Source organism: Phocoena sinus, chromosome 6 (assembly GCF_008692025.1).
Source record: "Phocoena sinus isolate mPhoSin1 chromosome 6, mPhoSin1.pri, whole genome shotgun sequence".
Classification (NCBI taxonomy): domain Eukaryota; kingdom Metazoa; phylum Chordata; class Mammalia; order Artiodactyla; family Phocoenidae; genus Phocoena; species Phocoena sinus.
In genome coordinates this window covers 115481949-115502570 of record NC_045768.1, presented here as the reverse complement: position 1 = coordinate 115502570, position 20622 = coordinate 115481949, and the positions used below count along the sequence as shown (strand labels likewise).

Sequence of the window (20622 nt, the reverse complement as noted above, 5' to 3'; positions counted from 1 at the left end):
GACACTTGGCTTGCCCTCCACCAGGCCTCCAGTCAGCATCTTGAGACCGGGCTTCGGAAGGGACCAGCGGAATGTGGGTAGACCGAGGTGAGGTCACAGGAGGGGCAGGAAGGATGCTTCAACCCGAGTTCATACATTTACAAGCCTTGTCCTGTCCTGTCGACATGAACAGGAGAATACTGCCGCTCCGGCGGGCGACTCAATCACCCGACAAGGAGAACTGCCGAAAAGAACGAGGCAAGAAGAGCATCCCTAACCCTCACCTCACCACACACATCCTCTTACATCCAGTGTCGGCTCTGGACCAGTATGTCTCCAATTCTGCAAACAGGAATGAGTATTACAGATGTTCTTCCTTCCAAAATTAAACACCTCACCGCAGAAACCTGCCTTGCTTGGCACACAGAGCTTACAGCGTCCCGCAGGGCTGCATCAGGACACACCAAAGAGAAAACGGTGGGCGTGGAGTGCGGACTCAGAACTGGTTTGGGGCTGGTTTTCCTTTGCTCAGTCTTTGTTCCCAGGTGTCCCTGGGGTTTCAACACTGCATTCCGCCTTCAACTCAATTTAATCCAGAGTAATCCTACAATGTCAGGATGCGTAATGACCCTCACCTCAGGCAAGGCTGCTAGGCTTTATGTATGCATAAAGAAAACCCGCTTTTCATACATTGAATCATTTAGTGGAGCTGCAGGACCATCTAGTCAGGGTCTCTTAGTCCACGATTTCTGTGCATAAGGAAGACCTCATGTATGGATTTTCCTCTTTGTTAGGCCATTGTTGTAAACAGTTATTCTAGACTTCAAAATCTGGTAATAAATTTAAAAGATTTTAAGGGTCAAAGGGATAGCATGTTTCTTTTACCATCATTTCATGCTTACATGTTTCATTGAATTTTATCATTAAACCAAAATTCTTACTTAAATTACTCCAGATGAAAGTTTCTTTCAAGTATCAGTAATAGTTTCAATTAAAATAAGACCTATAAAAACATTTTGTTCGATGGCTGATACAATACATACATGAAATTAATAAAATTATTTTAAATGACTATTGATTTGTATTTCCTTTATTTACCTTCAGATATATAACATGAACTTTGTAAGATAACAACTGAGAATTTTCCAGAGGTGCAGGAGTGGTTAAAAATACTTAAGAAATGGATGAACACAGAAGGTTGTGACACCATGCACTCCTAAAAATGAGGATGACATTTGAGGAGACACTATCTTTACAGATATAAATGACAGTGAATTTTTAAAAAAAGAATGGGAGTAGGAAACAAGAGGTGTATTTTGAAAAACATACAAGGAGATGAAAGAATCAGGACAGAAGGTTAAATTTAGGTAAAAAGAGAAAAGCCTCTGAAGACCTCAAAGCAGCAGAAGACACCAACGATAATACAAACATGGAAACACTGACGTGTGATAGTTTGTGCACACGTTTTAATGTCTGTGGGGCTTACATACTGAACTTCTCATTTTAACTGTTTTCTAATAAGTAGAAAGCACGAGGAAATTCCTTGTTTATCATGCTTAAGAAATACCAAGCACCTGTTAAAAAGTATGTACTACTCTTAAAGCTAAGACATGCACTGAAGGGTCAGCTGTCCTGTACAGTTTGATGCACTGGTAGCAAAGATGCCCTTTGGGATGAACGGAAAGAGAAAGAGGGGAAGAGGGGTGCCATCAGCTTTGACACAAAGATACCAGGACACAAGACTTGTTTTTCCCGCTGTGTCAAGTGTCCCCTTGAGTAAAGGGGAGGGGGTAACTGAGGAGCTAGTGCCTCCAGAGCAAGGGTGCCCTCTGTCCACTGACCTCAAGACCGTGATGGGAGAGAAGATCCTGCAACCAAGACCGTGATGGGAGAGAAGATCCTCCGCTTCCCAGGAAGGACGGACGGCCTGCTATGGGGTGGTCAAAACACAGGATGAAGGACGAGTTACTACAGGGAAGGTGAATGTAAAAAGGACAAACGCCAGAGTCAGGTGAAGCAGAGTGGCAGAAAACTAGACGGCCTTTCTGAGCCGGACAGTGCAACCAATATGAAGAATAAACTACCATCCTGCTGGAACATCTACTCACACGGATGTACATCTGGGACCAATTCACATGCATCCTTGTGTACAGAACTACTCAAACGAGTTCACACTCATCCCTCTGATTCCGATCCAACGCCCAGGATCCCTTCAGGCCTATTTTCCGTGTCTGTCAGCACTTGGTTCAACAAGGAGAAATGTGGATTCAGTCACGTGCTCGACCTACTTTCATAATGATTCCACAGCACCACTCACGGTCCTCTCCTCAGCATGGAAGGTCCCGGAGCAGCCGCACTGGCCGCCCAAGCTCTCAGGCACAGGCAGGCACCCCTCCCGGACCGAGGTACCGGTTCAACCCACCTCGTGCAGTGGGTCCCACGGAGCGCGAGGCCCAGGGAGGGACCTAACTTTCTTTCCTGTAGCTCCATCAGTTTCTAAGAGAGGAGCGCTGAGATCTCAGGATGTGTTAGAGAGATGCAACAGTTTCTCCCTGTAGAAACTGCTTTATGTATCTGGAGACTAACGATACACACATAAGACTGGAATTCTTCGATTTTCCAGGTGAATTAACATATTAATCATTAGGCAGTAATCCTTTTCATCTTCTACGGCTTTTATCTGAAGATCTAATTTGTCCGACTATTCCACAGTATTGGGAGTCGAGTCCCCAGGAATCTCCTGTGTTTCTACACATCTTAGAGCAGAGGCACTGAGTGCCTTTTGCTTTGTGGAATCTCTTAAATTTGTCTGAACATCGAGAGTCCTTGCCGGAGAGAGATGACGTGTCCTCTGCAGAGAAGGCAGATTTGTTTGCTTCTCAGTAAAACAGACGTAACTCCCCCCAGGGGGCAGAGGGTGGGCAGGCCTGTCTGCAGCCCACGGTCACCCATGGTGTTTCCTGTGCTGTGACACAAACCCCGTGTGTGTGGAGCACACAACTGGGTCACTCCGCACGGCCCTTGGGCCTTGTGGGGGAAAGAGAATGGACGCCAGCACGAAGACCGAGCTGTTAGTGTCGTGAGTAACAAGTGACCCAAGAGGCCCGTGTCTTCTGCAGCGCGTGTGAAACAGGGTAAAAATCCCAGACCCGCAGAGTTCTCCACAGTTTTTTGCGGCAGCAAAGACGCTTTCTGGAGAAGAGAGGACTCCGGGCCCCGAGCCCAGGTCAGAAGAGGAGGAGATACCCGGGGCAAACGCCCTCAGGCCAGTCACAAGCCAAAGCCGGCGACGGGCTCACCCACTGGCCCCCGGTTCCCGAACCCCTGGGCCTGGGCGCATGGCGCGGCACCGAGCGAAGCCGGCCACAAGGGCCCTGCTTACGGCTCCCGAGCGCCGGGCGGGACGCGGAAGGCCGTGCCACTGAGCACGAGGCCAGCTTTCCAGGTCCCGAACGAGGCGGAAGCCACGCACACGCACCCTCCTCCGGCCGAGAGCTGCGGCCCTCGAGGGGCCGTGCAAGTGTGGCCGCGACGGACGTGCCGGGCCTGCTGGGGAGGGGCAGTTGGATTGAGCCGAGGGCCCGGGCAGGGCAGGCAAGCCTGCTGCCCTTTCGGGGGTCCCTTCTGGACCCGCTGGCGCCCACGCCCCGCGCTGCCTGAGCCCGAGCGGCGTGCCCTCGGGGGGGGGGGGGGGGAGTGCCCGGGCGCCGCCGCTGAAGCTCTCGCGCTGACCCCTTCCTCGCTGTCTGCCTCCAGAGCCGCCGGACGCCTGCACTGCCCGGCATCTTCGGCGTCCACAGGGGGCCCCGTGCGAAGGAGAGTCAAGCCTCGCTCTGCACGGAAGGGATGGCCGATCCACTCCGGACAAATTTCAGGGGCCTGTTCCCTACAGCTCCTTAAACGACGTGGGTGGTTTCGCACGGTCAGCGTCTCCCACGCGGAAGGAACGCTGTTACCCCTTAGGTCGCCACCCCCAAAGTAGCCCCGGCCCCGGACTGTTCCCTTAGGGCCTTGGGGGAAGAATGACGGTGCTCTACGTGGTCCTTTCATCAGCTCAGCTGAGAGGCTGACCGGAAGCCGTCCAGCGAGCTGTGTCCACGCCCCACTGCATCCCCGATGGACCCTTCTGGGGCCTAATCTCTCCTGACCCGCTTTCAGGTGACACTGTTGCTACTGCAGTTGCATCAGCTGACCGTGGACGCAGTGTTGAGACATATCTGCGTTATGAGTTTGACGTACTGGACTATTTGTCGTTTGACCTCAGGGCAACTTTTATCACAAAATCTACTCATTCACAGGCTGACAGGCACAGCTGACTGCGTTGCATGGACAGTCCTTGCCCCTCACCGTCCACAAACTACTGACCTTGGTAGGCAATGGCTGGTCTCTTCAAAATCCTGCTCAAAAGGATTTTGCTCACTGACTAAGGCAGTGTGGTCACAATTCCACTGCTTCCAGAAAGGGAACATAACCACTCAGCTGGCTCCTGGGTAACGGAAGCACGAGAGAGACTATATGGACTTATTTAAACCTTCAGGATCTTTACTTTCTTTCCTAATTGATGTTGCAGGCTGGTCCGACGCTGGACCTCTGCGTGACGGCCTGTCCACAGGGGACCTTGGGCACTAAACTCAATTCTGGTTCCAGTCCCTGGATTCCCTTGTTGGATGGAGGTGGTCCTGGACGTTTGTCCATGCAGGTCACAGGCAGGGATGTAACAGGTCTCTCTAACAAAACTGCCCTCTTCCCTCCTGGGCTGGACGCTTATGGATGAAATGTTTATGGGTGAGGTTGAGAGGCTGATAGGAAGAAATGGGACCTCTGAGTTGCTGTCACTGGCAGGGTAATTTTACGGTAATGCAGGGAGAGCCACAAACAACCCCAACGCCCGGGGAGGGGACGCCTCAGGCCCTGGGAAGTGGCGGAGGGAGAGGCATCACAGATGCTCCGTCTTCCAGAACAATGCCTGTCTCTCCCCCTCAAGGCAGGTGCCCTGTGTGCCCTCCCAGTGCTGCAGATGCCTTATTTAAAATACCTGACTGCTGGAGTTGCCCTCCCTGGACCCCCCTTCTCCATCCTCCCTAATTTACCACGCAGCCTCCAGGAACAGGAAGGCATGGACCAGCTCCTGAAACTCCTGTGTAAACACCTGCTGACATGTCCAGATGCCTTTCCCAGACCCCATTCTTAGCCATCCTCGGAGGTGGATGGATGCCACCAGGACTGTCTTTTGGAAAAGCATAGGACATAGGGAACAGGCTTCTTTCCAGCTTTCACTCCAAAAACAAGGAGCAGAGTCAATTATTCCAACTCAGCTGGGACACCTAAGCTCACCCAGCCAGGCTGGAGGGCACATGGGATGCCCTGTCATCCTATGCTCCCTGAACAACGTAGGTCCTGCCTGCAGGTCATGGCAGTTTTAACAACACTTTCTTTCCAGGACACCCTGCACATTACTGGTGATGGACACCAGGCATGAACTCACCTCTGTCTTAAAAAAATGGTGATGTGCTCCCGCTGGGTGGTCTGAGACCATCACCTGCTTTAGGAAATGCTCCTAGCAGATGGTGTAGCCTTCAGATACCTGAGGAGCTCTCTCCACAGGGAAGGGACCCTTGGGCATTCAGTTCCAGGTGACACACCTGACTCATCCCTACGAGCATCTTGCAGGAAGTTCTCTCCCTAACAGGAGGGATCCAATTAGAAAAGCTGATATAAAAACTGTCACTGATCTTCGGTGAGGTGATCAATGACACCATGTTGCTCCTGGAAGGGATTCACTTCAGCTTCAAGACTGACCACTGGATGACATCATTGTCCTAAAGTGAAGTCTACGCAGTCACTAATGCATCCTGCTGTCCCTGGGATAAATCCTCAAGACAAGTGGTGAGACGAAGACGGACACTTGAGGCAAAAGCCACTTGGATTTCTAAGGCAGACCTTGGGAGTTTACGGGGTTTGTGGGGAGGTGAGGCCCGGGGCCCTGGAGAGTGGAGGTGTCAACACTGCAAACAGGCTGGTCTCCCCTTCTGCTTGGATCGCCCTGGGTGTCAGCCTTCATTAAATGCTGCCTGAGACAAACTGACTGGGATTGGCCCCTGCACTGTTGATCGTATGGATACAGTATTTGATGGAGCAAGGTACTTACAGGAGAAGTCTCTGGCCAAGAAGATAGGGAATGAGGGTGGATATGATAAGAGGCAGTTCTGCTAGGTCACACATAGTCTGCATGTCTTCCCGTCAGAGGCAGAGACAGTTTGTTCTGTACGAGGATGTTTGTGTAGCAGTCTTGGAAGAGACTTTCTCCTGAAGTATCTGCTTTTAATTATCTTTAGCTTTCAATGTCGTCAGTGTGTTTTTCCACTGTTTTATGAATTACATTAATCTTGTTGAGATTGTCTTTGTTTGTGTAATGGTATAATAATTTTGGCAAGTAATATGGCTTTTTAATCTGGCTGGATTTTATTTTGATAGTCAATCATTTCTTCTTACTTTTCTCACCTGGCACATTGTACTTCTTGTATTTGTAGATTCATGCCTTTCAACATTTCTGGAAAAAATTTCAATATCTCTTTTAACATTTTCTCCACCTTATTATTTCTGGCTTCTCTTTCTGTATCTCAGATTAAATTTACTTATCCCTTCTCATTCTGGTCTCTATCCCCTATTACCCTTTTTGGATAATTTTTCTGAAATACTTTCTAAAATATATCAGTCATTTTTCTGAAATATATAAATACACAAATATATACACATAAACATTATGTTTATATACTTAACAACTTATTATTTTGTTACATATATTGTTTTTATATGTATATTATCACATGCATATGCATATATTGTAGTTCATTAATTCTCTTCATCTAATGTCTAATGCATCTGTTTAATTTTTAATCATATTTTTAATTGAATAGGTCATATTTGGTTATTTTGCAAATCTAATATTTTCTGAAATTATGTTGGTCTTCCTGTATCTTTCAATACCACGTTAAGTCTGTAAACATTTTACATGTTAAAAACGTTTCATATAGTGGTTGTATGTTGTTTTACCTAATTATTTATGATAGTTTTGATATTTAAGTGTTGAAACCTGTCTGATTTTGTTCTTACATTGTTCCCTCCTTACCTGTTGGCTTCTGTCATTTAGTTTGTTGGTTTATTTATATTAGTGCGTTTCTTCTACTTATAAGATTTATTGGTATGTGAGCAAAGAGTTGGCAGAATACCATCTGGAGAATCCTTAGGAGTCTGGATTCCTGGTACTTTTCTACAGAGAGAACTTATGTTGGGATTTTCAAGTGTCAGGGGTACTGAGTACACAGAATCCCTTAAATTCTATTTATCATTCTGGAGCTTCCCCGATCTCTGCTCTGAGGTGGTGAAATCCAAAACCCCAGGTCTGTGAGAGAACACAGGTTCAAAGGGATAAGTACCGCAATAATGGTATTATTACCCAATAATGGTATTATTTCTTTTTTGCCCCCCCAGTTTCTATATTAGAGTTTAATTACTTCCTAGTTTCAGCCGGCTTTTGTTTAATTAGCTTATTTCAGAAGCCATAGCATCCTTAACCTGTTGTCTGTTCACAGAACTGGACCAATTTCCTTGGTGGAGAGCATTGAGGTGGAGCGAGCTAACAGACACTGAAACACACAGTGATCACAGAGAGAAGGCAGGAAATCTATAATTTGCCCATGCGTTCACTGGAAGGGTATGACAGCCACACACTACTGTGTTTATTCCATAATTTACATGATTATAAATCTACACACATATAAGTACATACTATACAGGACACACTTGACTTTTCTTTGTGGAGAAAAATAATTTCTCACTGTATTAACACCACATTCCTATAATAATGTTATCCACATTGCTATTAATAAATCATTAATATGCATAAATACATACCATATTACATTACACTGATTTATTACATATTATTATTTCATATCTTTCGTACTTTTATCTGTAGCCACGTTATTAGCCTTGCTGTTTACCAGCCCTGTGACCTTATGAATATATTTAATATCTTTGTGCTTCAGATTCCTTATCTTTAAATTATTAGTGTTTTTTGTGTCTCCTACTGTTGTCCGAGGAATAATTCATATGAAAATTTCACATTACATTAATGAATACGTGCATTAATATAGTAACTCAGAGCAGCCATCAACACACACTAGGCAGGCACTAAGTATCAGCCTTCTGAGAATCTTTTCTCTGCTGGCACGAGTTGGGATTTAGACAAAAGAGATGCAGACACAGCTTTTCCAAAGGTGCCACCAGCACGCTGGCCCTGAACTTGCTAGCAACTCATGGTTATATCTCAGCGGGAACGCCTTCTACCAGCAGGGTAAGAATGCCTCAGTTAACTTCACTCATGGATGCCTCTTTATCTTGCTATAACCTGAGTTTTTAAAGAGCTGGAATATACATGGCTTCTCTAAATCTCTCCTATTGCCTATCATGATTCTTGCTTCTTGATAAAGTGACGAATAATTGAGGTTACAAAGGACATCACTAGGGTAAAGCCCAGGCCTGATAAGTGCATCAATCAGGAGCTCCCTGGCCTGTCCACGCCCAGAACAGCACAGTGGCCACCGTGTGCCTGAAGCTGACCTTGATCCTGGCGTCGTTACTTTCCAGCTTCATGGCTGCTCTGTGTCTCCTTTCCCTCATCTAATGATTATGGACCACTAGAGAATCTGTCTTCTAGGGTTGTTTTAAATATTAGGTTAGCACACAAAATATTTAGACCATTACTTGACATCGTTGCTCAATTATTTTAGGAATTCCTGCCTATATGACTTTCACAGCGACAGCTACTACATGCCAACGACTTAGAGAATATGTATATTCAAGCATGCTCTACATATGTAAAGATTTTTAGAAAACCGTCTCCTTAGAAATGCAAACCCTGTGGAATATTTACAAAATACAAGCTCCTTTCATTGAAAAGGCAAAAATTATATTATCTAAGAAAGCACGGAGATTCCACCAGTGAACATATGTGTTGTTCTCCCATTTTTAATAGATAGTAACACAAAATATAGACACTGACCCTGCATGTTCTATTCTATGAGGGCTGCAAAGAACCTCATTAGCATATACAAAACCTGTATGTAACTACATACCTAATGGTAAAATACTGAAAACTTTCTCCTAAATTTGGATTAAGGCAAAGAGGTACATTGAACATTGTACTGAAAGCCTTAACCAGAATAATAAGGCAAAAAAAAAAAAGAAAAAATGCATAAAAAGAAGGAAAGGAAGAAATAAGTCTGTGTCTATTCAAAGAGGATGATTAAAAAAAAAAGAGGATGATTATATGCGTAGAAAATCCTGAGACAGCCACAACAAAACACTGTTAGAAATAAGTGAATTTAGCAAGGTGTCAATAAACAGGGTCAGTATAGAAAGATTAGTTATATGACAATATACTAGCAAATAAACATCACAACTAAATTTACAGTAGCATTAATAAAAATAAGTTAGCAATACATTTAACAAAAAATATTACAGGTCCCTATACCAAAAACTACAAAACTTTTATTAACTTTAGCTAACAAAATGAAGAGGTATACCTAGTGTGTGGATTTGAAGGTTGTTATCCATCTCCTCAAATTTATCTACCGATTTGACAAAATCTTAATGATTATTCAAGCTGGTTTTTTGTAGAAACTGACAGACCGATTCTAAAATTCATATGGAAATGCAAAGGGCAAGTGCTGAAGCAGCGCCGAAAAGGTGGAATCAAGTCAGACTTGCAGCACTTGAATTCAAAACTTAACATAAAGATACAGGCAAACAGGTTGTACGGCACATCCTAGGGGCAGATGAATAATTCCCCGAGACAAAACAGACACAGAGGGCTTCCCTGGGGGCGCCGTAGTTGAGAGTCCGCCTGCCGATGCAGGGGACACGGGTTCGTGCCCCGGTCTGGGAAGATCCCACATGCCGCGGAGCGGCTGGGCCCGCGAGCCATGGCCACTGGGCCTGCGCGTCCGGAGCCTGTGCTCCGCAACGGGAGAGGCCACAGCAGGGAGAGGCCCGCGTACCGCAAAAAAAAAAAAAAAAAAAAAAAAAAAAAAAAAAAAACAGACACAGAAAGACTCACACTTTCAGGACCACTTCATTTTTGACAAAGAAACCTAGGCAATCTGATGGGGCAAGAACAACAAATGGATGTTCCCACAACTGGCTACACTGAAGAAGTGATATTCACCCCCTGCCTCTTACCAAACACAAAGACCAATCACCACGTACACACAAACCTAAGAGTTAAAACTTTCAGTCTCCTAAGAAAACACCGAAGATTGTCTTCTACAAGAAGTTATAACCATAGAAAACTGATGATTTAGGCTTCTGTATCATGCAAAAATCTCTAAAAATATAATTCTGAAAAATGGCTCTGAAACCACAGGCTTCAAACCAGTGAGAAACAAGCAACTATAAACTTAAAGGGCATATATATTGCCGTCTTTACTTAGTGATTCAAATAAAAATAGTTATCACATTTATTATGTGTAGTAACTAGAAAAAGATGAAGGGCACTTAATTTTTTAAAAAGTTTTTCTGCTCCAAATTCCTATTTAAAAAAAAAAAAGTGGGGACTTCCCTGGCAATGCAATGGTTAAGAATCCGCCTGCCAATGCAGGGGACATGGGTTCGAGCCCTGGTCTGGGAAGATCCCACATGCCGCGGAGCAACTAAGCCCATGTGCCACAACTACTGAGCCCGCGCACCGCAACTACTGAAGCCCGCGCGCCTAGAGCCCATGCTCCACAATGAGAGAAGCCACTGCAATGAGATGCCCACATACCACAATGAAGAGTAGCCCCCGCTCGCCGCAACTAGAGAAAGCCCATGCGCAGCAACGAAGACACAACACAGCCAAAAAAAAAAGATATAAAAGCAAAAATGATTTCGATTTAGACAATGGACACTGGACTTCACTGAGACATTGGGCAAATTACTTCACTTCTGTGCATCAGTGCATCTATAAAAGGGACAACCATGAGTTAACATACCCAAAGAGTTTACAGTATCTGCCCCCAAAAAGAGCTAAATAAATGCTTGATCAGTGTAGACGCACGTATCTCTATGAGACTATGAAGTTCAATGTAGTGAAAAGGTCATGGGTCACCGCACTGCAAGATCAATGCACAGGTTACAGCAGATGTCAGACAAGAGGCAGGCACAGGGCTGGTCCCCATAGCCGAGCCCTGGCATCCGCCCTGGGAGGCACTGGTCCGAGCACTGGGAAGGCCCTCAGAACTCAGTGTCCAGCTGTCCCAGCAGCGTGGCCGAACTTCCGTGCCCTGGGGCAAGGCACCCAGGTCCTCGCTAAGCCTCTGTCCAAAGGTGGTCACTGCACAGTCTAGGACCATCGGGGATTTGAGAACAAAAAGAAGCAGAAGATGATAAGGGACTCATAGCACTGCCCACTGCTTCATTTCCACCTAGTAAGGAAAGAGTTTTGGAATAATCACTGAATCTGGCATTTTCTGAGTTGCTGGTAAATGTTGTCAGTCTTGGTGAAGCCGTGGCAAAGAGTGTCCAGTGTGTCATGGAGCAACTGGCAAGGCAGAGTGCGAAACAAGCGGTAAAGACCACGGGTCAAAATGTAGATTCAGATTTTACTGATGGCCGCTACTCCAAAGTGTGTGACAACATATACGTTTCCCAACTTTTCATTTTCCTAAGGAGCTACATTAAACATAATTAAAGAAATTAATAAAATTACAAAACCTCTATAATATCTATGGAGTTTGGTGAAAGACCATTTTAACACACAGTTACTCACACAAAAGTAAGATTATGATTTCAAAAATAAATCAATATATCAATGTAGAAACTAGTGAACACTGTCCTAAACTCATTCAATATATATAACTCAAGAGTCTTGAACAGGTCAGGAAAGCAAGCCTACGTCTCTGTCAAGGCTACGGAAAAGCATAAAATAATCCATGAAGCAAAGTCTTGGGGAAGGAGATGCAGGTGTTTGGGGTACCGAGAGATTAAAGCCTTAACCCTCAAAAATACAGCATCCCAAGCCAGGAGCCAAAAGCCAAGCCAAGTTGAAAAGCAGTTCAAAGAGAAACAGTGCACATCTAATTTCTGACTGTCGATCTTTCAAAATAAAATTAGCTCAAAGTGTTCAGGGGAAGGAAGGCAGGACACGTAAATACCAAATGCTAACAGGAGAACGTGGAAACTTAAAGTGGAATTTTCTCAAATTACGACGAAAAGTAAATGCTTCCACTTCAGTGCTAATGTTACTGTTCTATTTTATTAAATACAAGAACAATAACTGTTATATCTAAGAATTCAAAGGCAATAGATTGAAGAGACGCAACAGTGGTTCTCAACCATGCCTACACGTAAAAATCACTTGGGGAGCTTTTAAAATTTAGATTCCCAGGGCCTCGTCCCAAACCAATTTAAGTAGCATCTCTGCGGCTGGTGTCGGAACTGCAGAATAAGATGGAGAAGCTTTCTATTTACTTGCCTTTCCTCAACACACACACACACACACACACACACACACACACACACACACACACGCAGTTTCCTATACTGACCGGTATTTATTGCAATAGTTCAGCTCCCAATCACCGCATGACTAAAAATCAGAGAAAAGTATCAAAAACCACCCAGCACGTTGCGCCTGGGGAGTTCACGTTACAGACACCCGGCTGAGCTCTAGAACATCAGTATTATTTGCTGACTTCTGCTCAGCAGATGTAGCGTACAACCTACACAAGTCAGACACAAACATGCCCTAGTTCTAACATAGATGCTACATTGGAGAACAACTCCTGGTTTCACCGAAGCCGGGCAATACAATGCAAAGACTTTGCCTGAAGGAACAAACAGAGACCTTCATCTTTTGCGTCAATTTCAGGAACGATTACCTCTCATACAGCCTTGAACAGACTTATATTTCGATTCTTCTGCTACTGCTGAATTCGGAAGAATTCGGAAAACATGGGTTCTTCTGAAAAGAATGATTAAGCAGACTTCCAAAACAGTCCATCGCTTTTCTTAACGTGAAAAAAATTAGATAACATTACAAAAACACTTTTTATGAAAATCACGAGTCCCAAGATTTCTCCAGGTAAATCTATGTTTTCACAGTTATTCATCTGTGCCTTTGTCTTTTCTGTAAACATTTTAAAAACACTCCTCTGAGGACTGCTACACAAGCTGACACATTCAGAGCCTGAAGGCTAATAAAATAATTAGTCAAAATCGGTTCCTTTGTGTAATGAGGGGCACTTTCCAAGATTAAATCCTTGTTATGACCTTTGACTCACGTTTCCTTTGGAGACCTTCTGATAACTGTCTTTCTCACCTCAGCCCCAGCGCCTGGACCTACTGTGCTTTGTAACGACCTCTCCTCCAATTATGTTGTATGGCGGAATATAACTTATAACTTCATCTAGATAAATTGAGCTGAAAAGTAATGAGAAAATATTGTGGGTCTAAAATAGAACATATAGGAACATGGTGTGCAGTAGTAAACCGAACCGAACCGAAAACCCTGTACGTCAATGCAGGGTGTCCAGAATACAGAGGGATGGTAAGAAGACCCGGATGTAGGGTCCCTCACTCTGGACCAGATGGCCTGGCTCTGGCCAGTCGTCATCATATCAGGGTCACTCAGCTCCAAGCAAGGAGCTTCCCGGATTGTGCGGAGCTTGGGATTTGGAGCTCTACCTTTACTGAGCACAAATGCCCACCAGTCCCCAAAAGCTGTTTAAATCTGCCCTGTCAGGGTTTGCCTGGTCTACTGACAAAGCTGAGTGAGGCAAGAGCCAGAAGAAGGGTCCCGTGACTCCTGCACCTGCCTTATTTATTATCTTGTTCGTATGACAAGATAAGCTTCTCCAGACACTGGCCTCTGCAGTCTTTGTTCGCGATGCCCAAAGAGCCTAGGGCCATGCCTGTCTCACAGAAGAAAGGCTGAGGCCTTAATGTGAATTTCAATCCCATGAATTTCTAAAAAGTGTTAGTAAGAAGAGTTTAGCCTGGATTCTTCCTGGGCTGAGATCACTATTTAGTTTGCATTATATTATACAGTTCAGCCTGCTGTCAGTGTAGACACTTAAGACTAGAATTGGTGATCAAAAGTGGAAAAATCACCAACTTAAATGAGAATCAACAGAAATGAGGATTGAAGTTTGGGGTGACTAAAAACTCATATTCATTTGAACCATGTTTTTTATTTTTATGTCTTTCTATACAAACAAGGCACGCATTGAAAATGAGACATATCCAAAGAAATGTTAAATTAATAATTCAAGGATGGATTATTTAGAATAATTCTATTGACGATATCAGTGAGCGTGTAGGACTGTAAGCTGGGGCTTCACAACAGTGGGAAACCCCGAGGAATTGTGAATCCACGTGAATTAGTCTACTTATGGCAGGAGTATTTAGTCCTGAGTGGCAGACTGCGTTTCTCTAAAATCATCAAACAAAGACTCCCACGTGGTCTTAACAGGTAGAAACCTCTTGTGATCGTACCTCTGTGCCCTGTGACAGTACACTGTCAGAGAACGGATCATGGTAAGAGGGTCCTAGAGAGGCAGGTGGCGGCCTAACGCTGGCCCTCTCCAGGGAGGATGACACCCTCCCCGGTGCTAACACACCAGGGCCCACAGCAAGTACATTCCTGAGGCTGAGAAAGACACAGGGCTCCCTGAGGGAGATGCCGGGAATGACCTCAGCCTCTCTCTTGACTCAACCTGTTCAATCATCAACGTCCATCAAGTCAACTTAGGAGTCAAATTTGCTTCCCAAGGAACTCCAGCTACCACGCTGAATACTAGAATCTGCATCCTTTGTTGTGAGTTAATAAATCAGCATAATGCGATCCACATCGTGAGCTGTGGGATGTGAGAATATGAGGTGGGTTCCTTCTCCCTTGCACTGACAGCAGGAATTGCAGCTTGCAAAACAGAGGGTCCCCGAGATCGAGGTAGTGTTGAGAGGATGGGTGACACACTCCTTCCTCCTAGCAATATCTCCACCCCCACATACACCCTGAAAACTCTAGCAAACAGGCACATGGTAGCCTCACCCAGTAAGTACTATGCACGTACCTATTGACTGTATTAAGCTTCCTCGTCCCTGTAGCCCTCTTCTCAATTGTAAACTGCCGGTGCAAGGTGTAGGAAAATATTTTCTGAGAAAAAGTATGGTTCATAAAGTGGTATGCACCAAACAGTGTTCTGATAGCCAAAAACTTCTGGAATTTACTTTGCTTTAAGCAAAACTAGATATGAACCGAGGTAAGGTTACTTTATAGACTTCATGGATCGTATTTAACTTGAATATACCTATAGTTTCTAAAAGAAATGTTGATCTGTTTAATTACAGGGTAAAGTCCCACTGGGGACACTACATAATGTGCTATCTTACCTTCTCAAAATACACTTTAGAAAAATCTAAATTCATAAATGCATCTGACCCTGAAGTTTCAGGCCATGAGCCGTATTCCTTCCTATCACATAATCAAAGAAAACTCATCGATGTTCTATTATGTAAAGTTCTTAAAACCTCCTAAATATTTGAACGATATGGGGCATCAAACGAGGTACAGATTAATGTAGCTAGAGACACCGAATCAGAGAAGACATCAAATCTGGGCTTCGGTGTCGGCTAAATATGTGAAATGTGCTATTTCTTTCTGAGACTTGTTTTTCTCTTTTGCTGTAAGGAATTTTGGGGGGCTTAAATGAGATAATATAGGAAATAACATAGGAAATAAAATAGTAATGATATGGACGGATTTTAGCTGGGACAGCTGTTATAACTGTTAACATTACTACATACATGGTAACGCTTCTGCCCTCTCTCAGAGTATCAAGAAAGGAAACGTTGGTTTTAATATCTGAGGGTTCAGAGTGTTCACAGAATCAATATTTCAAACTTTAAAAATTCTGTATAGGAGAAACAAATGTACAAATGTTTGAATCATATTCCCAACTAGTGATATTAATCACATTATTTTAATAGTTAAAGTATTTGGATGACCACACTGGAGAACTAACAGTTTTAATCACTTACTAATGACTATGTACATACATATATGAATATGTATATGTTTTATAATAAATGACTATCGTTGTCTTACCTGAGAAGAGTAGGTATGTCCATCTGAACCACAGACGGGGCTGGTAGACACCCCCGAGCACTGCTGGCAGGCGGATGTCGGGGGACCCCTCCACTGCTTCTGCCCAACTCCTGCATCTTTCATACTGTTGAAAAAATAAAACAAGCATACTTAGTGCATTTATTTAAAAAATAAATTTATATTAGCATCATGGCTTTTCTCCACTGTCATTCCAACTCTTCAAGATAAATTAGAATCAGTAAATTGTATCCTCATTTCCAATGTATTAATCTATACAGTGTTCTTTATAAACTTTTGTTTCATAATCAAGGTTTTCCTATAATAAAATAAGAATATATTCCTTAAAAAGATTCCGCTGGTTACATATAGACTACAGTTATACTTCATCACATGGATTCTCTGGTTTTAATTTGTGGTTGTGAAATGTGTTTTTAACAGCCCCCCAAACAACTCACGTGTCTGGAACCTTCCCAAGGGCCCCCCTAGAATTCTACTAGAAATAGTATTAGAAAGCAGACACCTAATTCACCAGGCGTCCCAGAGGCACATGAAAATAAGAGCAGCTTACTTTAGAGAAAACAGCAATAAGAAACACTTTTCCAGCAAAGACCAGTATTTAGAGAGCCCAATTAGCAGGTTCGGTGAGAGCCAATCTTCTCTTTCTTGTATGGAAAGAACTCAAAATACATCCATCTGGCTTTGATCTGGAATAAAGTGGGAAAACCCATTCTCTTCCGCTACCTACTTCTAAATTACGCGTTTCTCCACTTTGATTAAACTGCTTCTGCTTGGCCTATTTGTGTGAACAGTTCACACAGAAATGGGCAAAGGCCTTAAAAGTAGGAATAAAAACAACAGAGAATCTCTACACAAGCATTTCGTAGTTAGAAGTCCTCCAGTAAATCAGCACTCGGTCTTGTTCATTAAAACTGCTCATGGAGAGTAATTTGATGTCTCTATCAAGATGAGAAACGAGGTTTTACCGGAAACATTTGCTGCCCTTTGGCTTTTCTTTTTTTTTTTTCACGAATAAATCAAATCTACAAAAAAGTAACCCCAAAAGACAACTAAGACGTGTAGTGTTAATCCTCATTATAGGGAAAGAAGTTCGGACTAATGTACTTTAAATTGTGATAACATTTGAGTGGGCTTTGGGAAAAGGTTTATCACCTTCTCTTACCCTCTCATCCCTCTCCCCCGGCCGCTTCCCCCTCAAAAAGAAGCCTATGATAGCTCCAAACACATTTTCTTCATTTAAATTTTGTAAATTCTGCCAAATGACCACTTTAAAATCTTGTCTGGCCACAGATATAACCTCATAAGAGACACAGAAGGGAAAATAACCGTGCTGCTATTACTGATTAAAAGATTGGCACATGGGCTTCCCTGGTGGCGCAGTGGTTGAGAGTCCGTCTGCCGATGCAGGGGACATGGGTTCATGCCCCGGTCTGGGTGGATCCCACATGCCGCGGAGCGGCTGGTCCCGTGAGCCATGGCCACTGGGCCTGCGCATCTGGAGCCTGTGCTCCGCAACGGGAGAGGCCACAACAGTGAGAGGCCCGTGTACCGCAAAAATATAATAATAAAATAAAATAAAATAAAATATAAAAAAAGACCTACTGAATGGGAGAGGATATTTGCAAACTATATACCCAATAAGGGGTTAAAGTCCAAAATATATGAAGAACTCATACAACTCAACACAAAAATGAAAGAAAGGAAGAAAGATGGAAGGAAGGAAGGAAGGAAGGAAGGAAGGGAGGAAAGGAAGGAAGGAAGGAAGAAGTGACCTGATTAAAAAACAAGCAGAGGATCTGAATATAAATTTTTCCAAAGGAGACATACAAATGGCCAACAGGCACATGAAAAGATGCTCAACATCACTAATTGTCAGGGAAGTGCAAATCAAAACTACAATGAGATAGCACCTCACACCTGTCAGAACGGCCATCATTGAAAAGAACGCAAATTAACAAATGTTGGTAAGGATATGGAGAAAAGGGAGCCCTTGTGCACTGTTGTGGGATTGTAAACTGGTATAGAAAGTATGGAAAACAGAATGGCGTTTCCTCAAAAAACTAAAAATAGAACTACCATAGGATCCAGCAATTCCATTTCTGAGAATTTTTCTGGAGAAAACAAAAACACTAATTTGAACAGATACACACACCCCTATGTTGATTGTAGCATTATTCACAATGGCCAAGATATGGAAACAACCTAAGTGTCCATCAACAGATGAATGGATAAAGAAGATGTGGTCCATATATACGATGGAATATTATTCAGCCAAAAAAAATGAATGAAGTTTTGCTACTTGCAACAACATGGATTACCCTGGAAGGCATTATGCTAAGTGAAATAACTCAGAGAGAGAAGGACAAATACTGTATGATCTCACTTACATGTGGAATGTAGAAAACAAATGAACAAACATAACAAAACGTAAGCAGAGTCATAGATGCACAGAACAAATAGGTGGCCGCCAGAAGGGAGGGGGTTGGAGGGAGGAAAGAAATAGATGAAGGAGATTAAGAGGTAGAAACTTCCAGGTAAAAAATAAATGTCATGACGATGTAAATGTATAGCAGAGGGGATATAGTCAATAATATTGCAGTTGGAGGAGGTACAAGATAGGATTTGGGATTAAGAGGTACAAACTACTATGTATAAAATAAATAAGCTATAAAAATACACATAACTATAAAAATAAATAATATGTAAAATAATATATAATATAAAAGTAATATAAGCACAGGGAATATAGTCAATATTTTATAATAACTTTAAATGGAGTATAATCTATAAAATATTGAATCAATATCGTACACTTGAAATTAATATAATATTGTAAGTCAAGTATACTTCAATAAAAAATAATAATAAGATTGTAACACCTTTGTATGGTGACATAGGGTACTTGACTAGTCATGGTGACCACTCTGTAATGTATAAAAATACAGAATTACTATGTTGGTCCCCTGAAACTAACACAATATTGTCAGTCAATTATACCTCAGTAAAAAAATAGGTTTGGCAAAAGCATCGCTAAGTACATTACTCTGAATACTCTAAGTGCAAAAGATCTTTAACCTCTGAGAGGAAATCTAATTTTTTGATATATCAAAGGCTATTTGCAGTTACTTATTTTGAATTATTATCAGATTGGGTAATACAGTTTTCTCCCATTATTGATGCATAAAAACTCAAACTGGCTGCAAAACCCTGAAATTTTTAAAAATTACTCTTCCAACTGCAACCCTGCTACAATCAGACTCTTCAAATAATACCTTTTTAAAAATTCATTGTTTATTCAATTTTGAAAGGTTACCTTCCATTTACAGTTATTACAAAATATTGGCTCTATTCCCCGTGCTGTACATACTTCCTTGAGCCCATCTTAAACCCGATAGTTTGTACCTCTCCCTTCCCCACCCCTATATTGCCTTTTAAGAGAACTGTTAAGTATATATTTCAATTTGAAGATTAAAGTTAAACATTTATTTATCCACCTTATAATGACGTCCTACATGCCCATGATCCTTTTCCTTAAAGAGCAAATAACTGTATATTTGAACCCAGGGAATTGAAGCCATTAAATGATAATTTATAATACACAAAGTCAAGTTTTTTTCTCAAAATCTTTTTTTCTTTAATATTCCCCCATTCAAGGTGCTAAGTTTCATACCAATATACCTGTTATGTCTCTAACGGCTGGAAAGTTAGGCTCACAGAGAAGTGTTTATCTACGGCGTGTGTTCCGGCACACAGCTCCCCCACAGCAGCTGGGTTGCATCCCCTCTCCCTGAGCTGTCTTCCGGTCCTGACTCACCCTGCACGTGGGTCTCCAGCATCACTTTCCAGACTCAGTCACACTTGGAAGCTCATTAGCCTCTGACTTTCCTAATAAATCCCACGTGCATTCCTTCCACTTCTGTTGACTCAGTTTCAGTCTATCTGGTTTTCTGTTTCCTTAACCACGTCGTGCATTTTGACAATACAATTTGAACACAATTTCCACGTTTTAGGATCTACCTTGATTTTAGAAAGTGCGTAAATAACGTTACCAAAATGGTCAGCTGAAAAAAGCTCATTCCATTTTGATCTGAATTGCACTTTTGACCGTGTCATCAATGCATCCTGGCAAGTCAGCAGCCTCCCTGGGTCTTGACTTCTTCATGGATACAATTTGAAGCTTCATCTCTATGGATCATTTGCTCTAGATCATTCCGCAGTCTATAAATCTTTAATAAAATTACTTATGTGAAGACACACAGCAAAAATCAGCAGCATAGACAGTGAGTACCGGACACGCATTGTGGTTTTTGACCTTGGCTTGCGTTACTGAGCGACACAAATACCTCATCACGGCTTGAAGGCTGATGTTCCATAGGGCGAGATTGCTTGAGATATCTGAATCATAGACAAGTTAGACTGATGTCTGTATAATATATTCCGACAAGTAAATATGTTTTATTAAGCAGTGAGCATACTCA

At 42.9% G+C, this 20622-nt stretch overlaps 1 protein-coding gene across 2 annotated transcripts in view; it reads right to left on the bottom strand.

Moving 5' to 3' along the window:
- Positions 1-20622, bottom strand: part of SPOCK3 (SPARC (osteonectin), cwcv and kazal like domains proteoglycan 3) — a 375656-nt gene that overhangs the window by 119278 nt on the left and 235756 nt on the right. For both annotated transcript variants that reach the window (XM_032635108.1, XM_032635107.1), the window contains one exon: positions 16127-16250. In XM_032635108.1, the coding sequence (XP_032490999.1) occupies positions 16127-16250 (124 nt within the window). The remainder of the gene's footprint in view (positions 1-16126; positions 16251-20622) is intronic.